The sequence below is a fragment of the Nelumbo lutea genome, chromosome 1, assembly GCF_056320005.1.
Source record: "Nelumbo lutea isolate HS-2025 chromosome 1, American lotus-T2T, whole genome shotgun sequence".
NCBI classification, from domain to species: domain Eukaryota; kingdom Viridiplantae; phylum Streptophyta; class Magnoliopsida; order Proteales; family Nelumbonaceae; genus Nelumbo; species Nelumbo lutea.
The window spans coordinates 163,712,681-163,733,662 of record NC_142684.1 but is presented as its reverse complement, the minus strand read 5'-3'; the positions used below and the strand labels follow the sequence as shown (position 1 = coordinate 163,733,662).

Below are 20,982 nucleotides of genomic sequence, written 5' to 3'. Positions count from 1 at the left end.
ATGACCACAGACATGAATGGATACAGAAGCATGACATGTACATCCAAAACATAGCAAAGGTAGCATGGTCCTCAAACAGGTACAGTTTCCAAAAAAGTTCATTGTTGTATTATTCCAGATTCGCAAAACAGATATTATTATATTAATTCTGTTATGTTCAATATCTATGAGCCACCAATGATATTAATTCTGTTATATTCAATATCTATCTGCAAGAAAATCAATGTGTCTTTTGGCTCCAATTGTTCAGACAATTCATACTCATACAAGCAATGTTAAGAGAACCGGACCGGGCATAGAACCGGAGAAGGGAAGGTTCACGGGTCAGAGGTTAACTGGGGTCGAACCGTGATGATGTGGCATATATGTATATACTACAGGTTATATAAATACTATATATAATATATTTTACAACTTTTAACATACTTTAATATGGTGGATGGATGGCAAATTCCTTAATTTTTAAAGCAAATGACCAGAACTCAAGTCTCTTAATTTACATTTTCTTTAAAATATATATACAATAAAGAGCCATTAAATAGCACAAGTAAAGAGGTGGATTAGTGGTAATTAAGCAGTATATGAAAACAAGAGGTCATGGGTTCAAATCTTGTCAAACATATTTTAAAATTCAAGTATTTAATGGCCTAGGCGGTTTCATGAAACTGGCACTGGTTCACTGGTTTTCCGGTTAAACCAGCCAGCCAGCCGATTTTAACCAGGTTTTTAGCCAATACGGTTATTGGGGTGTGACAAATGTGTCAGGGCTCTGGGTCACACTTCAACTGATCCGGACTGGTTTTCTAAACACTGCATAGAAGTCATAAATGTAGGAATCTTGCTTAGGAGAGAGTTGCTCAACTCAACCATGATCAACTCATGAGGATCAACTCTATCAGCAAGGGGTCTCATGAAATCAATTAACTAAACTGGAAATAACTTAGAAATCAGAATCAATGTTGTTAGACGTGGGTCAGTGAGAGATATTTGGTGACTGGGTGTGGGTCAAATGGTTCAGCCACTTGATTTTCTCAAATAAAAATTTTGAAAGTTTAAAAATTAAAATATTTTGAAAATAGTTCTAGATAATTTTTAAAGCCATTTTACATCAAAACAACTTTAAAATAAATAGAGGTCATAAAACATGTTAACACTAAACACAAAATGATAAAAATAGGCTTAGTTTGACAAAGTCAATATTTCTAAGAACTGGATAACCAAAATACTGTTTTGGCTGCACATTCCCAGTTCTGGTGGTCTGAGTGTCTGGTCGAGTTCAAGTCTGTCAACAATGACCAGAATAGCATTTTGTATGTGGGAAAACATCAGATAAAAATGCAACTCAAGTTTGCTTTTAAGGCAGCTTTTTCATTAGGTTAAATATTAGTATAAAAAGGCCATTTTGGGGAACCTACTTGGTTAAAGGCATATCTTCGATATGGTATCTCCATTTCTTGGCATGATATACATTTTTTGTTTCAGAATTTAGAGGGATAAAGTATGCTATAAGCCTATAGCTGATGCTTCCCAATGTAGCCCCTGTATACAGTAAAGATATTATGCATGCCAAGTTGCCAACAACCACTTCTATAACCAAAATATATAACTTAAAATAATTAAAAACCAGCTTTTATACAAAGTTGCATATTGATTATGAAAGAGAAAAGGATAAGTTTAATTTAACTTGAGAATCAAGATATATATGGGAATGAGTATTAGTGCCAAGACAACTGTGACAAAATTTTATAGACATGCTTTTGTGAATGTCCTCCAACATTAATGCCTTTGTTTTTCTTGTTTCTAGAAAACATCACATCAACAAAAAAATAAAACATATTCTTCATTGTCTGTTTTCTCAAAACAAAGTTAAGATATTTTAGTTTCATTCAGAAAAAAAGCACTCTTATCTAAAACCAACAAAAAGATGTTTTCAATAACAAAAGCATGTTTTCATTTCCAGAAGGCTGATGAGAACTGCTATTCAGTATGTTCCACATGCACCAAAATCTCCTATGGATCCTCGTACACGTGCTTTTCTAAAATGAAGCAAAAGGAAAGGTGCTTCTCTAAAGCTCCTAGAAATCATACCAACCTACATTTAAATGGCTTTATTTTTCTTGTTTCTAGAAAACACCACATCAACAACGAATAATATTCATTGTCTGTTTTCTCAAAGCAAAGTGAAAATATTTTAGTTTCATTCAGAAAAGACGTCCCTATTCTAAAACCAACAAGAAGACGTTTTCGATAACAAAAACATGTTTTCATTTCCAAAAGGCAGATGTGAACTACTATTCAGTAAGTCCCACGTACACCAAAATCCACTATGGACCCTCTTACAAGTGTTTTTCTGAAATGAAGCAAAAAAAGTGCTTCTCTAAAGCTCCTACAAATCATACCAACCTACATTTAGTTAAATGGACTTTAGGCCAAAGTACAAATAAAAAACCAAAAAAAAAAAAAAACAATAAAAATAAAGGTGAACTAATATACATTCTATCATAATCTCTATCCAAATATTGCTTTATATAACATAATATATCAGGCCACCAGAGGAAATCATATTATGAAACAAGAAATTCAAAAACACATTTCTGGTAACAGTTTTTGAATATGTAAAATAATAACAAGAATGTATTTCGTGTGTTTTTGTTTCAAAAAAAATAATTTTTACAGGGCCTAGTTCACAACAAAGAAAGTAATTCATGTTGGAGAATTCCTCCTCAATCAGTCATTTCCAATTTAAAAGAGCATATATTAAGCCAATTTCCAGCCTCAAAAAATAGAAATGGGAAATGACTATAGTGGTTGACTTACTGCTCCACCTTTCCATGATACAAATGTTGGATCTGTTCTTGGTTGCAACACCTGTTTACAAAAGGACTTTAGTTGATGGAGATGCATTCACTGATTTTTTTTTTTTACTGTAGACGAGGTCTTCTTCACATCCAAATTTGATATACTCTTGTAAGTATAAATACAGAAGAGATCAAAGGACTATTTCAATTACTAACCTCAACAGTATCAATTGCTTCATTTGAAGGAATAGCGTGCAAAACTCTGCAACACAAAAGAATTTAATCCAAGTCAAAGGCTAATGTCAAATTTTTTTGAAGATAAAATAAAATTCATTAAAATGAAAAAGGATTACAACCAGCAGGTGATAGGGCATTACCTGCACTTCAAGGGTATCAAAATCAGAAATGAGATCTGCTAGGGAGCAGAGATACAAAAATACAAAAACTATAACAGATTACACAGTTGGAATTCCAAAGTATTTCCCAAACTATACCCCAAATGCTCCCTAGAGACACGATTAAATTCTGGAGTTGCAAGAACCCAATCTGCTACCGAGGTGCTGGCAGTTGCCACAATCTTGTTCAAATTCCAATATTTTTCTTTGAAGATTCTTCTATTTCTTTCTCTCCAAATGTTCCAACAACTTGCAAACGGTAAACAGCTCCAAATCATTTTTGCTTTTTTACTTGTAGTTTTGACCATGAAGAGAAGATGCCTGCAGTAGATGCTGGTTGGAAGTTTTAGACTCCAAACATAGTAGTGAAAATCATCCACAAGAACTCAGCAATCTTGCAAGAGGAAAAAAGATGACTGACCGATTCTTCCTATTCTTTGCAGAGTACACACCTATTAGCCAAACTGAAGCCCCTGGATTTCAGATGATCCACAGTCAGAATAGTATTCCATTGTCACCAGCCAGGCAAATGCATCAATCCTTGGTGGAACCGGGTTTCCCCAAACAGCAGCTACCTGATCAGAATCTGAAATATTTCTGATAAGAGCCATATAACAAGATTTAACAGTGAACCTCCCATTTGAACATTCTTTCCACCAGAATTCATCCCTTGATTGATCTGAGATTTTTACTTTCTCTAACCTCTCCAAAAGAGAAACGCATTCCTCCAATTCACTATCCAATAAAGGTCTTCTGGAAATTGGACACCAAACCACTGTCCTCCCCTTCTCTCATAACACTGACTTATGGTTATTTCAGCTTCAGATAATCTATACAAACTTGGACAAAGCTCACATAGCTTACCTGCTCCACACCAATCATCCTCCCAAAATCTGATGCTTGGTCCATGAAAAACTTGTTAGGCCCCTGAAATCTTGGTTGAATTTCATGATTCCCTTCTATACACTCACCCCATATGAAGACCTTACCTCCCTGGATTCCCACCCAAAACTCACCATTCCATACTTGCCCACTACCACTCTTCTCCACAAAGAATTGTCCTCCCTTCCTGAGCCAAATCTCCACAGCCATTTCCCAATCAAAGCCTTTGTTAAAGAGCTTGATCCTCCTAAAACACAAACCACCATTCTCCTTTGGCCTACAAACTTTCCCCCCACTCACCAAATGGAACTTCTTCCCCCTGCCCTCCCCACATAATCCTTCCCAAAGAAAATCCCCTTGAATTTTTTCAATTCTCTTAGCTATTTGTGATGGAATCCTAAGGATAGATTATAAGTTGGTAAGCTTGCAAGAACACTCATATCAAGATTATTCTTCCCCCCAAAGATGAGTATTTTGCCTTCCATCCATCCAACCTTTTCTCCACTCTTTTCACTATTGGTCTCCATAGTGTACCTTATTTTGAAGAGCCTCCAATCGGTATCCCTAAGGATGTAAAGGGGAGTTCTCCAATTTTACATTCAAAAGTTTCAGCGCATTCCATTAGAACCTCCCTATCCACCCTCCCAACTCCAATCAGAACACTTTTTGATAGGTTCACCTTCAGCCCTGTCAACAGCTCAAAGTTGTTCAATACTGCTCTTAGATTTAAAACCTGCTCAAGAGAAGTGTCCAGAAATATCAAAGTATCGTCTGCTCTGCATATTGCAAATGAGAGATACATGTGCCATCTCTACCCACTTTGAAGCCTTCTATTAGACCCAGCTATCCACTTCTTTCCAGTAGCAGTTTAGAACTTCTGTAACCAAAACAAAGAGCATAGGAGAGAGAGGGTTTCCTTGCCTTCAGCCCCTCGACGCTTGGAAAAATTCCGTAGAAACTCCATTAATGAGAACAGAATATGACACTGTAGAGATGCAAGCAAACATCCATCTTCTCCACTTATCTCCAAATCCCATCAATGATCAATCTTTGAATCTCTTCTAGAAAATCCTCACTCCACGTGGTCATAGGCTTTCTCAATGTCGATCCTGCACACAAAACCAGCTCTTCCACTCCTTAATCTGGAATCTATACATTCACTTGCTACTAAAACTCCATCTAAGATCTGCCTACCTTCCACAAAAGCCATCTGAACTTCCCCCACCACTTCATGTAGCACTTTTCTCAACATTTTTTACAGAATCTTGGCTAATGATTTGTAAGTGCTGCTGATCAGACTGATTGGCCTAAAATCCTTCAAATTATCGTTCCATTCTTCTTTGGGATTAAAGATATAAAAGTAGCATTAGTCATTTTCTCCAGATACTTTCTTTGTGGAACTCTTTGAACATCTGATTAAACCCCTTTTCTAGTAGATTCCAGCATGCCTTTATGAATGTGAAGTAAAAACCATCTGGGCCTGGGGCCTTATCCCCATTCATTCCTTTCAGAGCCTCCTTAATTTCCCCCAAATCAAAATCCCTCTCAAGCCATGTTACTGAAACGACATCCAATTTTCTTGGAACCAAGTCCCCAAGAGACATCCAGTTCTGAATTCTTGAAGTATATAGATTTTTATAAAAATCATTACTTTGTTTTGAATTTCAATCCAATCCTCCACCATCTCCTCCCCCACCTGGATCCTACAGATAAAATTCCTCGCATTAGCGTAGGCGTGGAGAAAGCAGAATTTTTATCACCTGCTTTCAACCACGTCAGTCTTGATTTCTGTCTCCATTTCTCCTCTTCTCTAAAAATTAATCTTTTTAATTCACAGTCCAGTCTTTCCCTCTCAACCTCATCCTCTCTAGAAGCATTTCCTTCCTCATCCAACCTGTCCAAAAGGGCCATTTTTTTAGTATTTCCTTCTTTCTTCTTACTGTATCCCCAAATACTGTTGAACTCTAACCCTTGATCTCTTCTTTCGGTAATTGTAGCCTCCTGGCCAATCTAAAACCTGCAGTTCCTTCTACTTGAATATCCCCCCACTTCTCTACCCACTCTAGAAATTTTGGGTGGTCAAGCCACAAGTTTCAAAATTGAACGGCTTTGGACCACTGATCATTGCAAAATGTCTAAGCACAACAGGCTTGTGGTCAGACAAGAACAAAGGCAAAGCTTCCTGAATCAATTCACCCACGTGCATCTCCCAATCTCCAGAATACATGAACCTATCCAGTCTCCTCAGGATGGGTGAGCTTTGGTCATTTGACCAAGTATATCTACATCCATTTAGAGGTGGATCATTTAAACCATTCCTTCTGATGAACTCACCAAATCTTCTCATCCCCACTCTCTCTTTCATCCCTTCCCCCCTTCATTTTCCCCACCCTTCTAACTGAATTGAAATCTCTTCCTATGCACCAACCAAGGACACCCCCCCCCATTCCTGTCTTACCCTCTCCAGTTCCTCCCACATCTCCACCTTTGCCCTTTCATCATTAGGGCCATATATGTTTGCGATATCCCGTTGCCACCCCCCTTCCACCATTTGAAAGCAAATTGATATTGAATGTACTCCCCTCATTTCTCCAATTTTCCTTAGATATCTACGATCCCAGATTACTCCTGAACCTCCTGATAAACCACTCGACTTTACCTCTGTGCATTCCCAACTATTAGCTCCCCAAACTTCATTCTTTATGCCCAAGTAAAAAACTTCCAACCTTGTTTCTTGCAACAAACCTCTGGATCAAACTTTCTCAGAATGTTCCTGACAATGGTTTTTCTTCTTTCTTTCAATCCCTGCACGATCCAGGAAACCAGTTTCATTTTTAAAACTGATCCCAGGCCCCAACTCTAGCACTGGAAGTTTTATTCCTCATCAACTATGTCATCTTCCCTTCCTTCTCCTTCATCCCATGCCTCTCCCCCTTCACTAATAATCTTTCTTTTATTTTGTTCTTCCCTTCTATTCTTCTCAAATTGCTCAATGGCTTTCCTCACTGTCCCTTCCCCTCCCAGAAAAAATAAACCAAGAGCTTTTCCTATCTCTACCTGTCTCTCCACCAGTTTCCCGATGTCCACCTTCCCTTTCCCTGTGTTTATTTCCCCTTTTTTCTTTTACCTTTTTCGTAAACTAATGACCTAATACATTTTGCACATTTTGAATTGAAGGCATAGTTTTCAAGATGCTGAGGTGAGGCTAGATGATGGGGGGTTCATTGTTGCCTAGGCAACAGGAATTTTTTGAATAAAAACCATGAATGTTTGGATAATTCCCTATGTTCCATAGAAAGTAGCAACCATCTTTCACTATTAATTGTCTATTATCTTCTGCAGAAGGGAATGCTTTTGGACTAATCAGATTGTGTTCTTTGCGAAGGCCGCTCAGAATCTGTGAACCATCTGCTGTTACATTGCCTTTTTTCTGCTGAGATATGGTCTAGAGTAGCTCAACTTTTTGAGCTGAAAAGCTGTTGGCTAGGATCAGTATCGGAGTTTTTGAAAGGATGAAGGCTGGAAGGTCTGAGCAAAAGAGGAAAGCTGATCTGGAACATAATCCCAGCGGTGGTGTTTTGGTGCTAATGGCAGGAAAGAAATGCAAGAATCTTCAAAAATAAGATTAGCTCTTCAGATTCTGTTTTCCAGAAAGTTTGGGGGAAAAAACATTCCAGGGCAGTTTTTGATTAGTCCTTGTGTATATCAACTTGTTGTACATGTTTGTTTTTCATAAATATACCAACTTCACCTTCTCTCAAAAAATAATCTTCATGAAAAATGTATAAACTTCATTAAAACATAGAAAATCAATATATTCATGAATGGAAGAATGCATCTGCAACATCTGCGAACAAGGCTGAAATGAAGAATTATTTAAGCAAACAAACAGAGGGATGACTGGCCATGCAATATGCTTCCACTTGTTGAGATCAAAACAACCAGTACATAATCTAACACCCCTAATCATCAAAACAGAGAGAATTGCCATTTGAAGATCATATTTACTAAGTATCATCAGATTATTACATTCCTTTACCTTTCTTCCACTGCTGGAACCAGGCCACTTGTCAAAGCCACCCCGCCAATCTGAAGCAAAAATGTGGTACTTAAACAATTTGGTAGCACATTATTGCATTGTTTATCCTACATCTCCAATACTCACCAATTGTATGCTACAAAAGAGTTTCCTCTGAAGATCTATACGCCCTGCCAGTTTAGAATGAAACGGTGTCAATGATGCTATGTCAAGGTGCACCATCTCCCAGAAGAATACACACATACACACACACACACACACACACACACACACACACAGAACCTACCTGTTGAAAGAATGCTACTAGTTATTGCCTCTGCAAGACCAAGATTGTCTTCCTTCTTCAGTCTAGTTGGGAAAACCGGGTAGTTATCCCACATGGGCATTCCACCATTAACACCAAGATATAAACCCTCTGACATGTCCGATCTTCTAGCGAAATCAATATGCCATGTATCTTCCAGCATATCCTCGTAGTCATGAAACCTGGTGGTAAAGTAAAATAGTTACCTCAAAAACTAATATAAGGCAGAAATTCTGCTTAATGGTGGAAAGATTATAAACATAACTCACCAAGAACGAGGTGGTGGTGGGTACTCATCTTGAACCAAAAGCAGAGGGTAGAATAGACCCATAGGAGGAACCTGTTTTTAAAACCACTAGGAATCAACTGAAACCTAATGCAATCCATTCCATTCTATACAAGTCATATCACAAAGGGAAGAATTGGGTTGAAGTTTGCCATTATCATCCTTCTGATAGTAAGAGGTCAAATAATCATGCCAATTTTTTGTAAGCATCAAGTATCAGGACATACCAGCAAGCAGAAAAACAAAGCTACAACCAACAAGTGATTAATAGAAAATTTTCAAGAGAAGAGAAATCAACATGGTATTCATTTTTTATTTATCAGAAATAAAAAAACATGGTATTCATATTTTTATCAGTTCTTCACATGGTATTCATTAATCTAAGAAAGTATATGACAATTCCCAAGAGATAATATGGTAACTTTTGGAAAGAGTTCAAAATAAGTTTACTGACCTAATTGAGGATATGCATGATTGTTCAATGACTAGTGCTAGAACACCTAGGTAAGAGATGTCAGAGTTTTCAATTACAGGGGTTTTCATCAAGGGCCCACACCCAGCTTAATTTGTCCAGACTACTTGTGAATGAACTGACCAAACATGTCCAGGAAGTTCCATGTTGTGTGTTGTAACTGTTGCTTGCTAACAATGGTATTGACAGACAAGCGAAACCATAGAAAGATGCTTACAAAAAAATTTACGTATGACTTAAATAGAATATATGCAATGCAATTTAGCAGTCACAAGAGCAAGAATAAACACACAAATTCAACTGCAGACCAAGAGATACCTCAAATGAACACTTCTGTTACATGACCTAATAACACATAATGAGGTAGAGATGGAAGAGCATATCACCACAAAATTGGAGTGCATGTATAAGAAATTAAGAGGCGCATCCAGATTCTTGTGTCATTGAGAATACTAATGAGATTAAAAAGGAAAAAAAAATATAAGACATCAACAAGGATGTACTGAGCAATCAAGCAACACTATTTCCGAAAATATGTGTAAATAAAACGAAAAAGCTAAGATGGATGAGTGGTAAAACTAGAATGGATGGCATTAGAAATGAACTTACTCATAGGAATTTAGAGAATTAGAGGTAGCTCAGAGTCATAAAATAGAGGAAAGTAACCTAAGATGGTTTTGGGAACACACACAAAAGACCACCTAATGCACCGGTAAGAAGAAATGATTGATGCAAGTGGTCCAGACTAAACTCTAAAGAAATAGTTAGGTCCCAAAATTGATTCATGTACCTCCAGGCAAGGTACCCCCAAAACGCCCTGAGGCACATGCTGGAAGTGCTTATACTTCTGAGTTGTGTGCCTCAGGTGCATGCCTCATGCACACCTCACACAAAACGAAAGAAAAGAAAAGGAAATGAAAGGAAAGGAAAAGGAAGTCTGGGTTGGGGACAGAGCCCCTGGACCCTGGCTGGAGGCTTATGCCTCTTGCGTTCTGAACTACACCTCATGCCTCCAGGAAGTGGAACACCTCGCATCACACCTCCATGATTTAAAACATTGATTTGCTCTCACCCAGTTAATAAAACCAAAATAACAACAAAAGTTATTTTATCAATAGAGGTAAAGAAAAGGATTCCAATGGAGAGTCATACATTAAGTGCATTTAGTCTGGTCTTATGGGCTCCAGGTGGCATACCACCCTCATAAGAATGAACTACTGCGACAGCATCAAGTTCTCCCTCCTGTAGAGAACAAAAAATAAAATTAGGAGATAGCTTCATAAATTCTCTTACAGTAATATGCCTTCTTGTCTATAAACTTCCATGTGAAAAACAAGACGACAAATGACCTCACTTTACTATGCATATGCAAAGCATCAACTCTCTGATGGTAACTACTAAAAGAACTCAGAACAGCATATTGATAACAAGAAAAAGCCTATTTGTTTTTCAAGAGAACAGATGACCAATTGAAAGTAATCATCACCCACTAAAAGATATAAGACAGAGAAAAAAGAAAACACACTTTAATTTGACAATAGGACTCTTTCAATTTGTTCAGCATCAACAAGTCTATAGTCTTCACTAAAGGGTCTGTGGAAATTGATGGCCATGTCTGATGATGCTGCTGAATCCATAGAAGGCATCTAGAAATATCCTGCAAAATTACAGTCATTTAATTGCTTGCTTAAAGACAAAACTGCTTGGCAAATGAAGAAAAGAACACATAAACAATTGAAAGAGAAAGTAAACAAGGAAAGGCACATGCTAATAAAAAGATTTTTATCAATTCCCTTGTGTGTCTGGGAGCAAAGGAATTCGATTCTTCTCCAAGAGCATAGAGACACCCAAGTCAAGCATCAATTATTTGATATGCAGGACAAGTCCTGGGATTATAGAGTTGGCTAAATGCTCAACGGATGGCATGTCATAGTGAGCTCTTTGATTAGGAGACAGCATGATATGCAGGAGCACCCCCCCCCCCCGGCAGAAAAATGGTGTTCTCTATGGATTATGGATGATATATTATAAGAGCATGGGGATGAGTGACAAAGTCCTTTTCAATGTAAGGCAAAGTCTTAATGGATTGGAACCCTTCATTAAATATAGAATGAAGTTGAATTTTGATGAGAGTTGAATTGGTAACCCAGGCCCTTCAGGGATTGGAGGTGTCTTTAGGGATGCAAAGGGTGAGGTGGTGGTACTGTACTCGACGTCTGATTGGCTTCAGGGATTCCTTAAAGGCAGAAGTAATAGTGATACTACAAAGCCTGAGGTTAGCTTAGCAACTTGGGCCACAAAATGTAGAGGTAGAGGGTTCAAACTTGGTTATTTCTTGGATGAGCAGCAACAATTCAGGAGCATGGATTTACAAGCTAACTCCTAAGGGACATTGAGAAGCTAGCAGTGGAAGTGGGAGCCACTTTAGATGGGTCAAGAGAACTGGAAATGGAATTGGGATCTGATCCTCACACAGGGCGCCTTACACCGACCTCACATGCACATCCCACCATGCATTAGGAACATCTCCTGTGAATAATAATGTATAAGTACAGGAGATGTTCCCAGTCCATGGTGGGATGTGCCTGTGAGGTCGGTGTGAGGCGCCCTGTGTGAGGAGCAGACCTGGTCTCTTGTAAATGGGATGGCAGATTCTTTGGCCAAACAACAGGTCCATAAGGAACAACTTTTATGGGCAGAGTTGTAAAAAGAATGCAAAACAAAATATAAGGGTTGCTGGATAATTCCCAGCTCTGAATTGTAAATTTGTAATCCTTTAAGTTTCAATTGTTTTAATGAATTTCCTGGTTACTAATAAAAATAAATTAAAAGAAATTAGAGGGAGCTATCAAATATCAAGTTCAACTGTTATAGATGCTTGCTTGAAAATCCAGGACCTCTATGTGTTGGTGGCTTGTTAACATGAGCTAGGTATCAGGTCCTTACTGTGTAGTGTGTACTCTAGCCGGTTTGATATGGGGACTCCATCAGAGCATAATTGATGGCGTTGCCACAAAGGCTCTGATGTTTATTTCTAGGATTTAAGCATGCACAATAAGAGGGTGATCCCCAAGTAGTAATGGGACAGAGGGGGGATGGCTAGGAAGGAATGTAGAACACATGATAACCCTTGGCTTGTAGAATGAAAACCTTGTTCCAATCTGGTCCTTGACAAAGCAGAATGGCAAATTCATGTAGCGAACACCATATAGTTGGGATAAGGCTTGGTTGAGTTGAGTATAGATCCAAGATCTGCCAAATCATTGGCAGAGAGTATTGCCAGGAGAGGGGTAACAAGGGATACTTAGTATTGAAGGATGATATTTTGGATAGTCTTTTATTAATTTTTCCCTATGAGGTGATTCCCTCAGACCCTAACATGGGGCCAAGGTTTCTGGCTTCTCTATATTATGCTTGTAACAAATTTTCACTGCTTTTGATCATTAATGAAGGATGTCTTAACCAATGTTTTAAAAACCGACCCAGAAGCTGAACTGTGTTTCCCTCCAGGTCACAGGTCAGCAGTTCAACCATCCAGGTTGGACGGTCAGACAGTGACACACCATCATGTGTATATAGATATACATGCGCATACATGCACGCATACATACATATGTACACACGTATGTATGTCTGTATATATGTATATATGGTTCATTTTAGGTCTAATTTATATTTCTATTTCAGTTTTTAATTATTTACAAATAAAAAAGCTAAAAAAAGAGATTTGAGGCCCCAAAAGGTGTTTTTTGGCAAAACAATAACGGGACAAGGTTCCTTCAGCACTCTTGGCAATAAATCCGATTGAAATATGAGGAAGTAGAGAAGAGAAGGAAAGAAGAGAGAAAAGAAGAAAGGAAGGAAGAAGAAAAAGTTTGGAGCAATAGAACAGTGCTGGCAGCGCCAGCTTCTGTTATATTATATAGGGCGGCAGAAATAAGAAGGGAAAAGACCCTTGTGCCCCTGCTGTAAGTGAGTACAATAACAGAAGTAACAGAAAATAAAAAAAAATGTTTTAACTAGCCAAACAGACCCTAACACAAATAACTAAATTATTTCAACACTTCCCCTCAAGTTGGAGCATAGATGTCAATCATGCCCAACTTGTCACACAAATCATTGGGCCGCACATGATGAAGACCTTTGGTGAAGATATATGCAAGTTGTTATTCTGAGTTGACATATGGAGTACACACTTCTCCATTTACAAGTTTTTCTCTAATAAAATGCTTGCCCACTTCAATGTGTTTCGTCCTATCATAAAGGACTAGATTAGCAGCAATATTGATGGCAGCTTTATTGTCACAGTAGAGTGACATAGGATTGCTCACTACAAAACCCAGTTCACCTAATAGATTTCTTATCCACATGATTTCAGCAACCCCATGAGACATCGCTCTATATTCTGCTTCAGCACTAGATCTAGCCACCACACTTTGTTTTTAACTTCTCCATGTGTCCAGGTTTCCTCCTACAAAGGCACAATACCCATTAGTAAACCTTCGGTCATCAACTGCTCCTGCCTAATCAGCAGTAGTATATACTTCCACCTTTAAGTGACCATGTTTCTGGAACAAACCAGCTCCAGGAAACTTCTTGAGGTATCTAAGGATCCTCTCTACAGCTTCAAAGTGAGTTGTCTAGGATTGTGCATGAACTGACTAAGGACACCCACTACATAAGCAATATCAAGCCTGGTCATAGACAAATACAAGAGTATCCCTACGAGTCTCTGGAACTTCTTCACATCTTTCAAAAACTCTCCCTGACTGTCTCCCAGCAGATGATTAGATTCAATTGGTGAGTCAATTGGTTTTACCCCCAACTTGCCTGTATCTTCTAGTAGATCTAGTACATATTTCCGTTGGGAAATAAATATGCCCTTGTGAGAGCAGGCAACTTCAATTCCAAGGAAATAATGTAAGGGGCCTAGATCTTTCACCTCAAATTGACTGGCTAAGAATTTTTTTAGTCTCCGTATTTCAGCCTCCAAAACTCCTGTGATCACTATGTCATCCACATACACAATTAGAGCTACAATTTTCCCTTCACCTCTTTTCACAAATAGAGTGTGATCTGACTGGCATTGTTTGAACCCCATCTGTTGAACTGCTAAGTGGAACTTACTAAACCAAGCCCAAGGTGATTGTTTCAACCCATATAAAGATTTTTTTAACCTGCACACCTTTTGTTCACTACCTTTGGCACAAAAACCTGGAGGTTGGGTCATGTACACTTCCTCTTCCAAGTCACCATTCAAGAAAGCATTTTTGATGTCCAATTGGTGAAGTTCCCAGTCAAGATTTGCTGCTAATGAAAGAAGAATCCAGATAGAGTTCATCTTGGTTACTGGAGCAAAAGTCTCTATATAGTCCACTCCATATACCTGTGTAAAACCTCTTGCTACCAGTCTAGCCTTGTACCTTTCAACAGTTCCATCAGCCTTGTGTTTCACTGTGAACACCCACTTGCAACCCACTGGTTCCTTCCCTTTAGGAAGATCCACCAACTCCCAAGTGCCATTTTTGTGTAATGCATCAATTTCTTCCCGCATTGCATCTGTCAATTCAGGTTTAGATAAAGCTTCTGCCACATTCTTAGGAACGGGGACACTGTCCACAGAAGAGAGAAATGCACAAAATGAAGGTGAAATGTGATCATAGGACACAAAATTAGAGATATGATGATTAGTGGTACAAGATCTAACACCCTTTCTCTTAGCAATAGGAACATCGAGATCATTGATGACAAGGGAATCAACATTGAGAGGAACAAGCATATCAATAGGAGCAAGTGTACCTAGTGGATGAGACGGATCTGCCTCTGGCGAATCCGATGATCTTGGTTGCATAGTGTCAGGTTCCACGACTCTTGAACTCTGCTAGCTTTTATGGCGATAATGAAAGACCTGAAATGGAGGAGGATTGTGTAAAGGAGGTAGTTGAGTTTGAGCCGCCTGTTTCTCCTCTCCCCCTGAGGAGAGACCGAGAAGAAAGGTTGATTCTCAAAGAATGATACATCAATGGAGACATAGTACTTGCAAGAGGTAGGATCATAGCAACGATACCCCTTTTGAGATAAAGGGTAACCAAGGAAAACACAAGGAATAGCCCGATGATCAAGCTTACCTCGAGTAGGGGACAAGTTATGGACAAAGCAATGACACCCAAAAACACGCATCGGAATGGTGGACAACGGAGCTATAGGGAACAAAAGCTGATGTGGGGCCTTATACTCTAGTAACCGAAATGGCATACAGTTGATGATGTATGCAACACACAAAACTACATCCATCCAAAAACGTTTTGGCACATTCATATGAATTAATAAGCCACGAGATACTTCGAGAAGGTGGCGGTTCTTTTGTTCAGCAACACCATTTTGTTGGGGTGTCCTGGTACAAGAGATTCGCTGAAGTGACCCACTTGAAGCAAAAAAAAAACTCCGTGAGATCACTATGGAAGTATTCCTTGGCATTGTCCGACTGGAAGATATGGATTTCAGTTTGGAACTGAGTGAACACCATGCGTTGAAAGTCTTCACAATTTTTGGCACTTCATCTCTAGATTGCATAGCGTAAATCCAAGTGTATCTAGAGTAATCATTAATCAAGGTAATGAAGTACTTATATCCAACCTCAGTGGGTAGAGTAACAGGGCTCCAAACATCAGAGTAAACAATATGAAATGGAAATTCAAACATTTTATTTCTCAAAGGTAAAGAACTTCTACAATGTTAAATCAATTGACATGTCTGACACTGTAACTGACTCACTGACAAGGACTCAAACAACTTTGGGAACATAACTTTTAATGACTCGAAAAAAAGATGACCAAGACGACTATGCCATAAATAGGCTTGACTCTCACTGGACAAACTCATGGACTCTATAGCCACAAGACCAGCTTTATTCTCCAACACGTAGAGACCATCCACCATGCTTCCTCTACCAATCGTTTTCTCCGAGGCCAAATCCTGAAACACACATGAAGATGGAAAAAAAAGTGACTGAACAGATCAAGGAGTGAGTTATACTACTAATGGACAACAAATTCATAGGTAATTTCGGAACATGCAGTACATTAGAAAGGGTAAGGCCGAGTGGGAGAGGTATGGTACCTTGGCTAGCTATGGTAGAGAAAAAACCATCAGCTAGTCTCACCTTATCTCTCCTAGAGAGAAGGTTATATGTCTAAAATAAATTTGACTTACCGGTTATGTGATTTGAGGCTCCAGAGTCAATAACCCAAGGAGAATCAGTGGTATGAGATGACACATGGAAGGCAGTGATAGCGTTACCTGATGTAGACGCGAAAGAGGTAGAGGGAGTAGGACCAAAATCCATCTAGCGGAGAGTCCTATCATACAATTCCAAATGGTCACGAAAGGAGTTGATAATTTCTTCCTTAGGGTCAGAACTGGGATGCCTCCCCTGAGTTACCAATGGACTAGTCTCTGGCAATGCCATATTAGCTGAGTTATACTTTTTTTGATTCTGCTGACTTGGTTTCTTGCCCTGATCAGGTGTTGACTTCTTACCCAAATCCTGTGTCCATTTAGGTTTTCCATGGAGATTCCAACATGTATCTCTAGTGTGTCTTGTCTTCTGGTAGTGAGTGCACCAAAGTTTACTCTTATCATCCGTTCTCTTCTGATAGTCACCTTTCTTAAAAGCACCTCCGACATTTGTATCTGAATTTCCTCGGACAACTAGGGCAACTAACTCCCCCTCTACACAATTCATCACACTTCTTCTACTCTCTTCTGACTGCACTAAGACATACACCTCCTGAACTGATGGCAAGTCTTTACTACCCAAGATCTGCACCCTGATGGACTCATATGAAGGATTCAGCCCTAGGAGGAAGGCAAAGACCCGTTGCTGAGATACAAGTGACTTATACGTCTTTGCATCTTCATCACACTTCCAATTCACATTCTGGTAGTGATCAAGCTCTTTCCATATCGATGTCAAATCAGAATAGTACATCAAGAGACTCCTCTCCCCCTGCTTGCAAGTAGAGGATTCAGCTTGCAGTTGGTATATCTTAACATAGTGTCTCTGCTCCAAATAGGTGGACTTTGCTTGTTCCCATATCTCACAAGCAGTTTCAGCCCACATAAGTCTTCCTTACCTGTGGCAGCATGGAAACCAAGAGCCATGACATCACCATACTATTCTCTTGGTTCCACCTATCATATTCAGCACTTCTGTTCTTCGGTTCCTTCACTCTCCCATTGATGTATCCTATTTTCCCCCTAATAGTGATGTAGAGTTTTATTCCCCTAGACCACTCAAGGTAGTTCAGACCATCAAAGGGAATAACAACCATGGGGAAATTCATATCCATTCCCCTGCTCACTCCATTGTGGCTCCCTGAAATCTCTGAAGTAGCAGAATTCTCAGACATGATTAACACAAGGGTTTTTTATCTAAACTCTCAACTTAGGATCCCTCCTTATATCGACAAAAGCTCCACACACAACAATTCAATTCTGGACTTAATCTGAGCACAAAAAACATCACCAATTTCCAAAGAAGAACTATGACAAGACTGATTTTCAGATCTGCATGAAGAACAGTCCCAGCCTACTGGTTTTCCAGTAAGTTCCACCACAACATTAATCAATAAGAGAGATCCTAACACACATGAAATCAGACTAACGAGCAGAGAAAACAGGTCATCTATGACCTAAAGTCACCTTTTCATAGGTACAAGATCACACGATCCAACAAATAAAAAATATAACCCTCACAAAAGTCTACCGACATTCAGTGGTTTGGATTCATTTGTTTTTTTTTCATAGGTACAGGTCATATATGTATATATTTATAAAATACACATATAAATATATACCGGTCGGTTCGGTTAACCGCATTTTCCGGTTCAGTTTTTCAGTTTTTTCATGGACACCCCTAATAATTTCAATAGTTAAATCTTGAACTAAGCATGCTGAGCAGGGGGTCATATCCCACTTTTTTCTCCAGTCCATAGAGTTTATAAACCTAACATATATCTGTATCAGTATTAATGCTAGCACTTTTAACAGTTTCAAGATTGTTAGTACATAGCCAAGAAGCAACAAAAAGCGTGTGAAACATACTCTACAATACATGCAACTAAGTCGGGCTTTCTTCATGGATTCTACAAGAGAAAAAGCTAATAAAGGCCCATAAGTTGATTGCTGATAATTTAAGATTTAGAACTATTCAGCTATACATGAACAGAATGAGCTTCATGACAACAAGAGATGGTACACATAAAAACATTATCCATACCTCTCCACCGAAAGGCAAAGTCACTCCAGTAGTAGGCAGAGCCACTCCATCCTGAAAATCAGATAGATAGTTTCAAGATTCTATTTTTCTAATTTGGCCAATAGGAAATTCATTTTAAGTGGGAAAACAAGTTAGTGACTAGGGAATTGGAAGGTGAACACAGCATTGTACTTCAGTCTGTGATTTCGACTATGATAAGATTCACCTACTTAGCAGTTGACAAACAGGTATATTCCAACTTTTAAAATGCCAAGTTGTTTAATAACTAAAGAGGCATGTCCACCAAATATAATGCGCTGGCCCTTGTTTATAAGTAGGGTTAAAAAAAATAAAAAATAAAAAAGTTATAAGAAATAGTATCTTTCTCTTACCTCAATGCAGATGATTGATGTAACCTGAGCACCAATGTTCACAACACATACAGTTGATAAGCCATTACCAAAGGCTGCAGCAAGACCTTCCTGGTCCGATGGTGCTAAGATTATTAAATATTCAGAATCATAAACATAACAGAAGGTTAAGTATATTAAAATTCTAGCAAATTTGTTGCAGAGGGAACCACTAGAAGGAGAAAAATTAAAAGCATGAATAACTGAAATGCAGGTTGCAATACCACATCTATAAAATTGCATGATAGTCCTTATGTTAAGTATATTAAAATTCTAGCAAATTTGTTGCAGAGGGAACCACTAGAAGGAGAAAAATTAAAAGCATGAATAACTGAAATGCAGGTTGCAATGCCACTTCTATAAAAATGCATTATAGTCCTTATGTTAACAAACAAAAGATGGAAAATATGAGAATAAATGACAATTGCTACATAAAATGGTTTTCACGAAAAAAAAAACTACATAAAATGATAGTCCTTGAAAGAGGTAGCAGGTAGCCTTTACCGAGCTACTCTCTTGCAAACCCTTGGAAAGGTATCCTCCAAACTCTGAACACCTCCACTCCCTTCACTAGATTTAAACTATGCAAGGGTAATCAAATTAGATTCCAGACTGACCTCTAGTGGGGCAATAAACCCCTATCAGAATCTTTCTCTTCTTTACTCTTGCTTGCCCGTGATAAACAAGCCCTCGTATCCTCAACCATCCTCAAGGCTACAATTTAAACTTCCATAGAACCTTGAGAGATGCCAAAATTTTGAATGTCTCTTTACTTATAACCTCAATTTCTGATGTCTTCATCTCCCTCTCCACCCAAGATAAGCTAGTTTGGTCCCTCACCCCAACTGGCCAGTTCTCCACCAACTCTTACTTGCATAAACTTAGAACTCACCCCTCCCCCTTCCTGAACAAAAGGATTTCGCACCTCATCTCCAAATTTCTTTCTTTTGTTTGGGAAGTAACTTGTGGCACATTGAACACTTCTGATATCTTGCAGAAGAAGCTCCGGGGACAGAGGTGCATCTCACCCTGCATATGTCTTATGCTATACGGATGGGGACTGATTGGTCACCTTCTCATCAACTGCCAGTAAAAACAGGAAGGCTCTTTTGGAAAGCTGTTATTGACTCCCTAGCAACCCCCTACTGAAGTTATCCTCCTCCCTAGGCAGGACAGTGCTTTCATACTGCAGTTTGATGGCAGTTTTAGATCTCTTGACTCCCATTCAGCAGCAGGTATCGGAGGCATCACCCAGAACTTAAATGGTGATACTGTGTGGGTTTATAGTGGCCCTGTCACAGCTACAGATGCTTCTAAAGCAGGGACCCACTCCCTTCTTGAGGCTCCAAGGACTGCCAACTGACTCCACATTAATTCCTTAGCTGTTGAAGGTGATACCAGAAACACCACCAATTGGGCCAAAGCACAGGATAAAGGGCCTTGGAGGGTTGCTCACCTTTTCTTTGAAATACATGAACTATCTTCTTTGCTGAACTGCAACTTCAGATGGATTCCCTGTGAGTTTAATCATACAGCAGATGGGTTAGCTAAGTTAGGTTTGAGAAAGGATTTTTTTATATAATGCTGACACAATGCTTACTTAATTGTTTGAGCCTTCTTTTTGGTCTCTTTAGGCCCTTTGTTGTACATCTCTCATATACCTCCTTTTCAAATACAAATTATCTATTCTCAAAAAAAAAAAAAAAATCCATAGGGCTGTGTTTCATTGTGATGTAAACACTAGATCAGTGCACTAATGCACTCCAGTTCGGTTTTGGTAAGAGCATGAAAATGCACCAAAAATCAAGGTAAAAATGTAAACTTCTCAGGGATTACCTCGATTTTGGGTGTAACTTTTACTTCAATAAAATCGAAGTAAATGTTTCCTCTCTTCTTTTATTGAGCGAAATAGGCATTAATTTTGCTTTTATCCTCAGGCATCTTCCACGGAACTCCACCGTTGGCAACAGCTGGAAAAGATTTCTTGACAAAGGAATCAAAGATCTTGTGGCATTGACCGAGATCTCTTCCATTCGTAGCACTTCGATTTTCTGAGAGAAGAGTCCCTTCTTCCAGATCTGGTCACAGCAATGGGATATCTCCGTTGATCCCTAAAGAATGCCAATCTTCTTTCAAT

The 20,982-nt window shown here is 38.8% G+C and overlaps 1 protein-coding gene across 1 annotated transcript in view; it reads right to left on the bottom strand.

Annotated features, from left to right (window-relative positions):
- The window catches only part of ARP9 (actin-related protein 9), a 78,849-nt gene that overhangs the window by 605 nt on the left and 57,262 nt on the right, over positions 1-20,982 (bottom strand). The window contains exons 10-19 of the mRNA XM_088960235.1: positions 18,828-18,917; positions 18,457-18,507; positions 10,702-10,833; positions 10,329-10,418; positions 8,688-8,758; positions 8,401-8,600; positions 8,241-8,284; positions 8,115-8,164; positions 3,015-3,060; positions 2,818-2,868 (exon numbers count right to left, since the gene is read on the bottom strand). Of these exons, the coding sequence (XP_088816361.1) occupies positions 2,818-2,868; positions 3,015-3,060; positions 8,115-8,164; positions 8,241-8,284; positions 8,401-8,600; positions 8,688-8,758; positions 10,329-10,418; positions 10,702-10,833; positions 18,457-18,507; positions 18,828-18,917 (825 nt within the window). The remainder of the gene's footprint in view (positions 1-2,817; positions 2,869-3,014; positions 3,061-8,114; positions 8,165-8,240; positions 8,285-8,400; positions 8,601-8,687; positions 8,759-10,328; positions 10,419-10,701; positions 10,834-18,456; positions 18,508-18,827; positions 18,918-20,982) is intronic.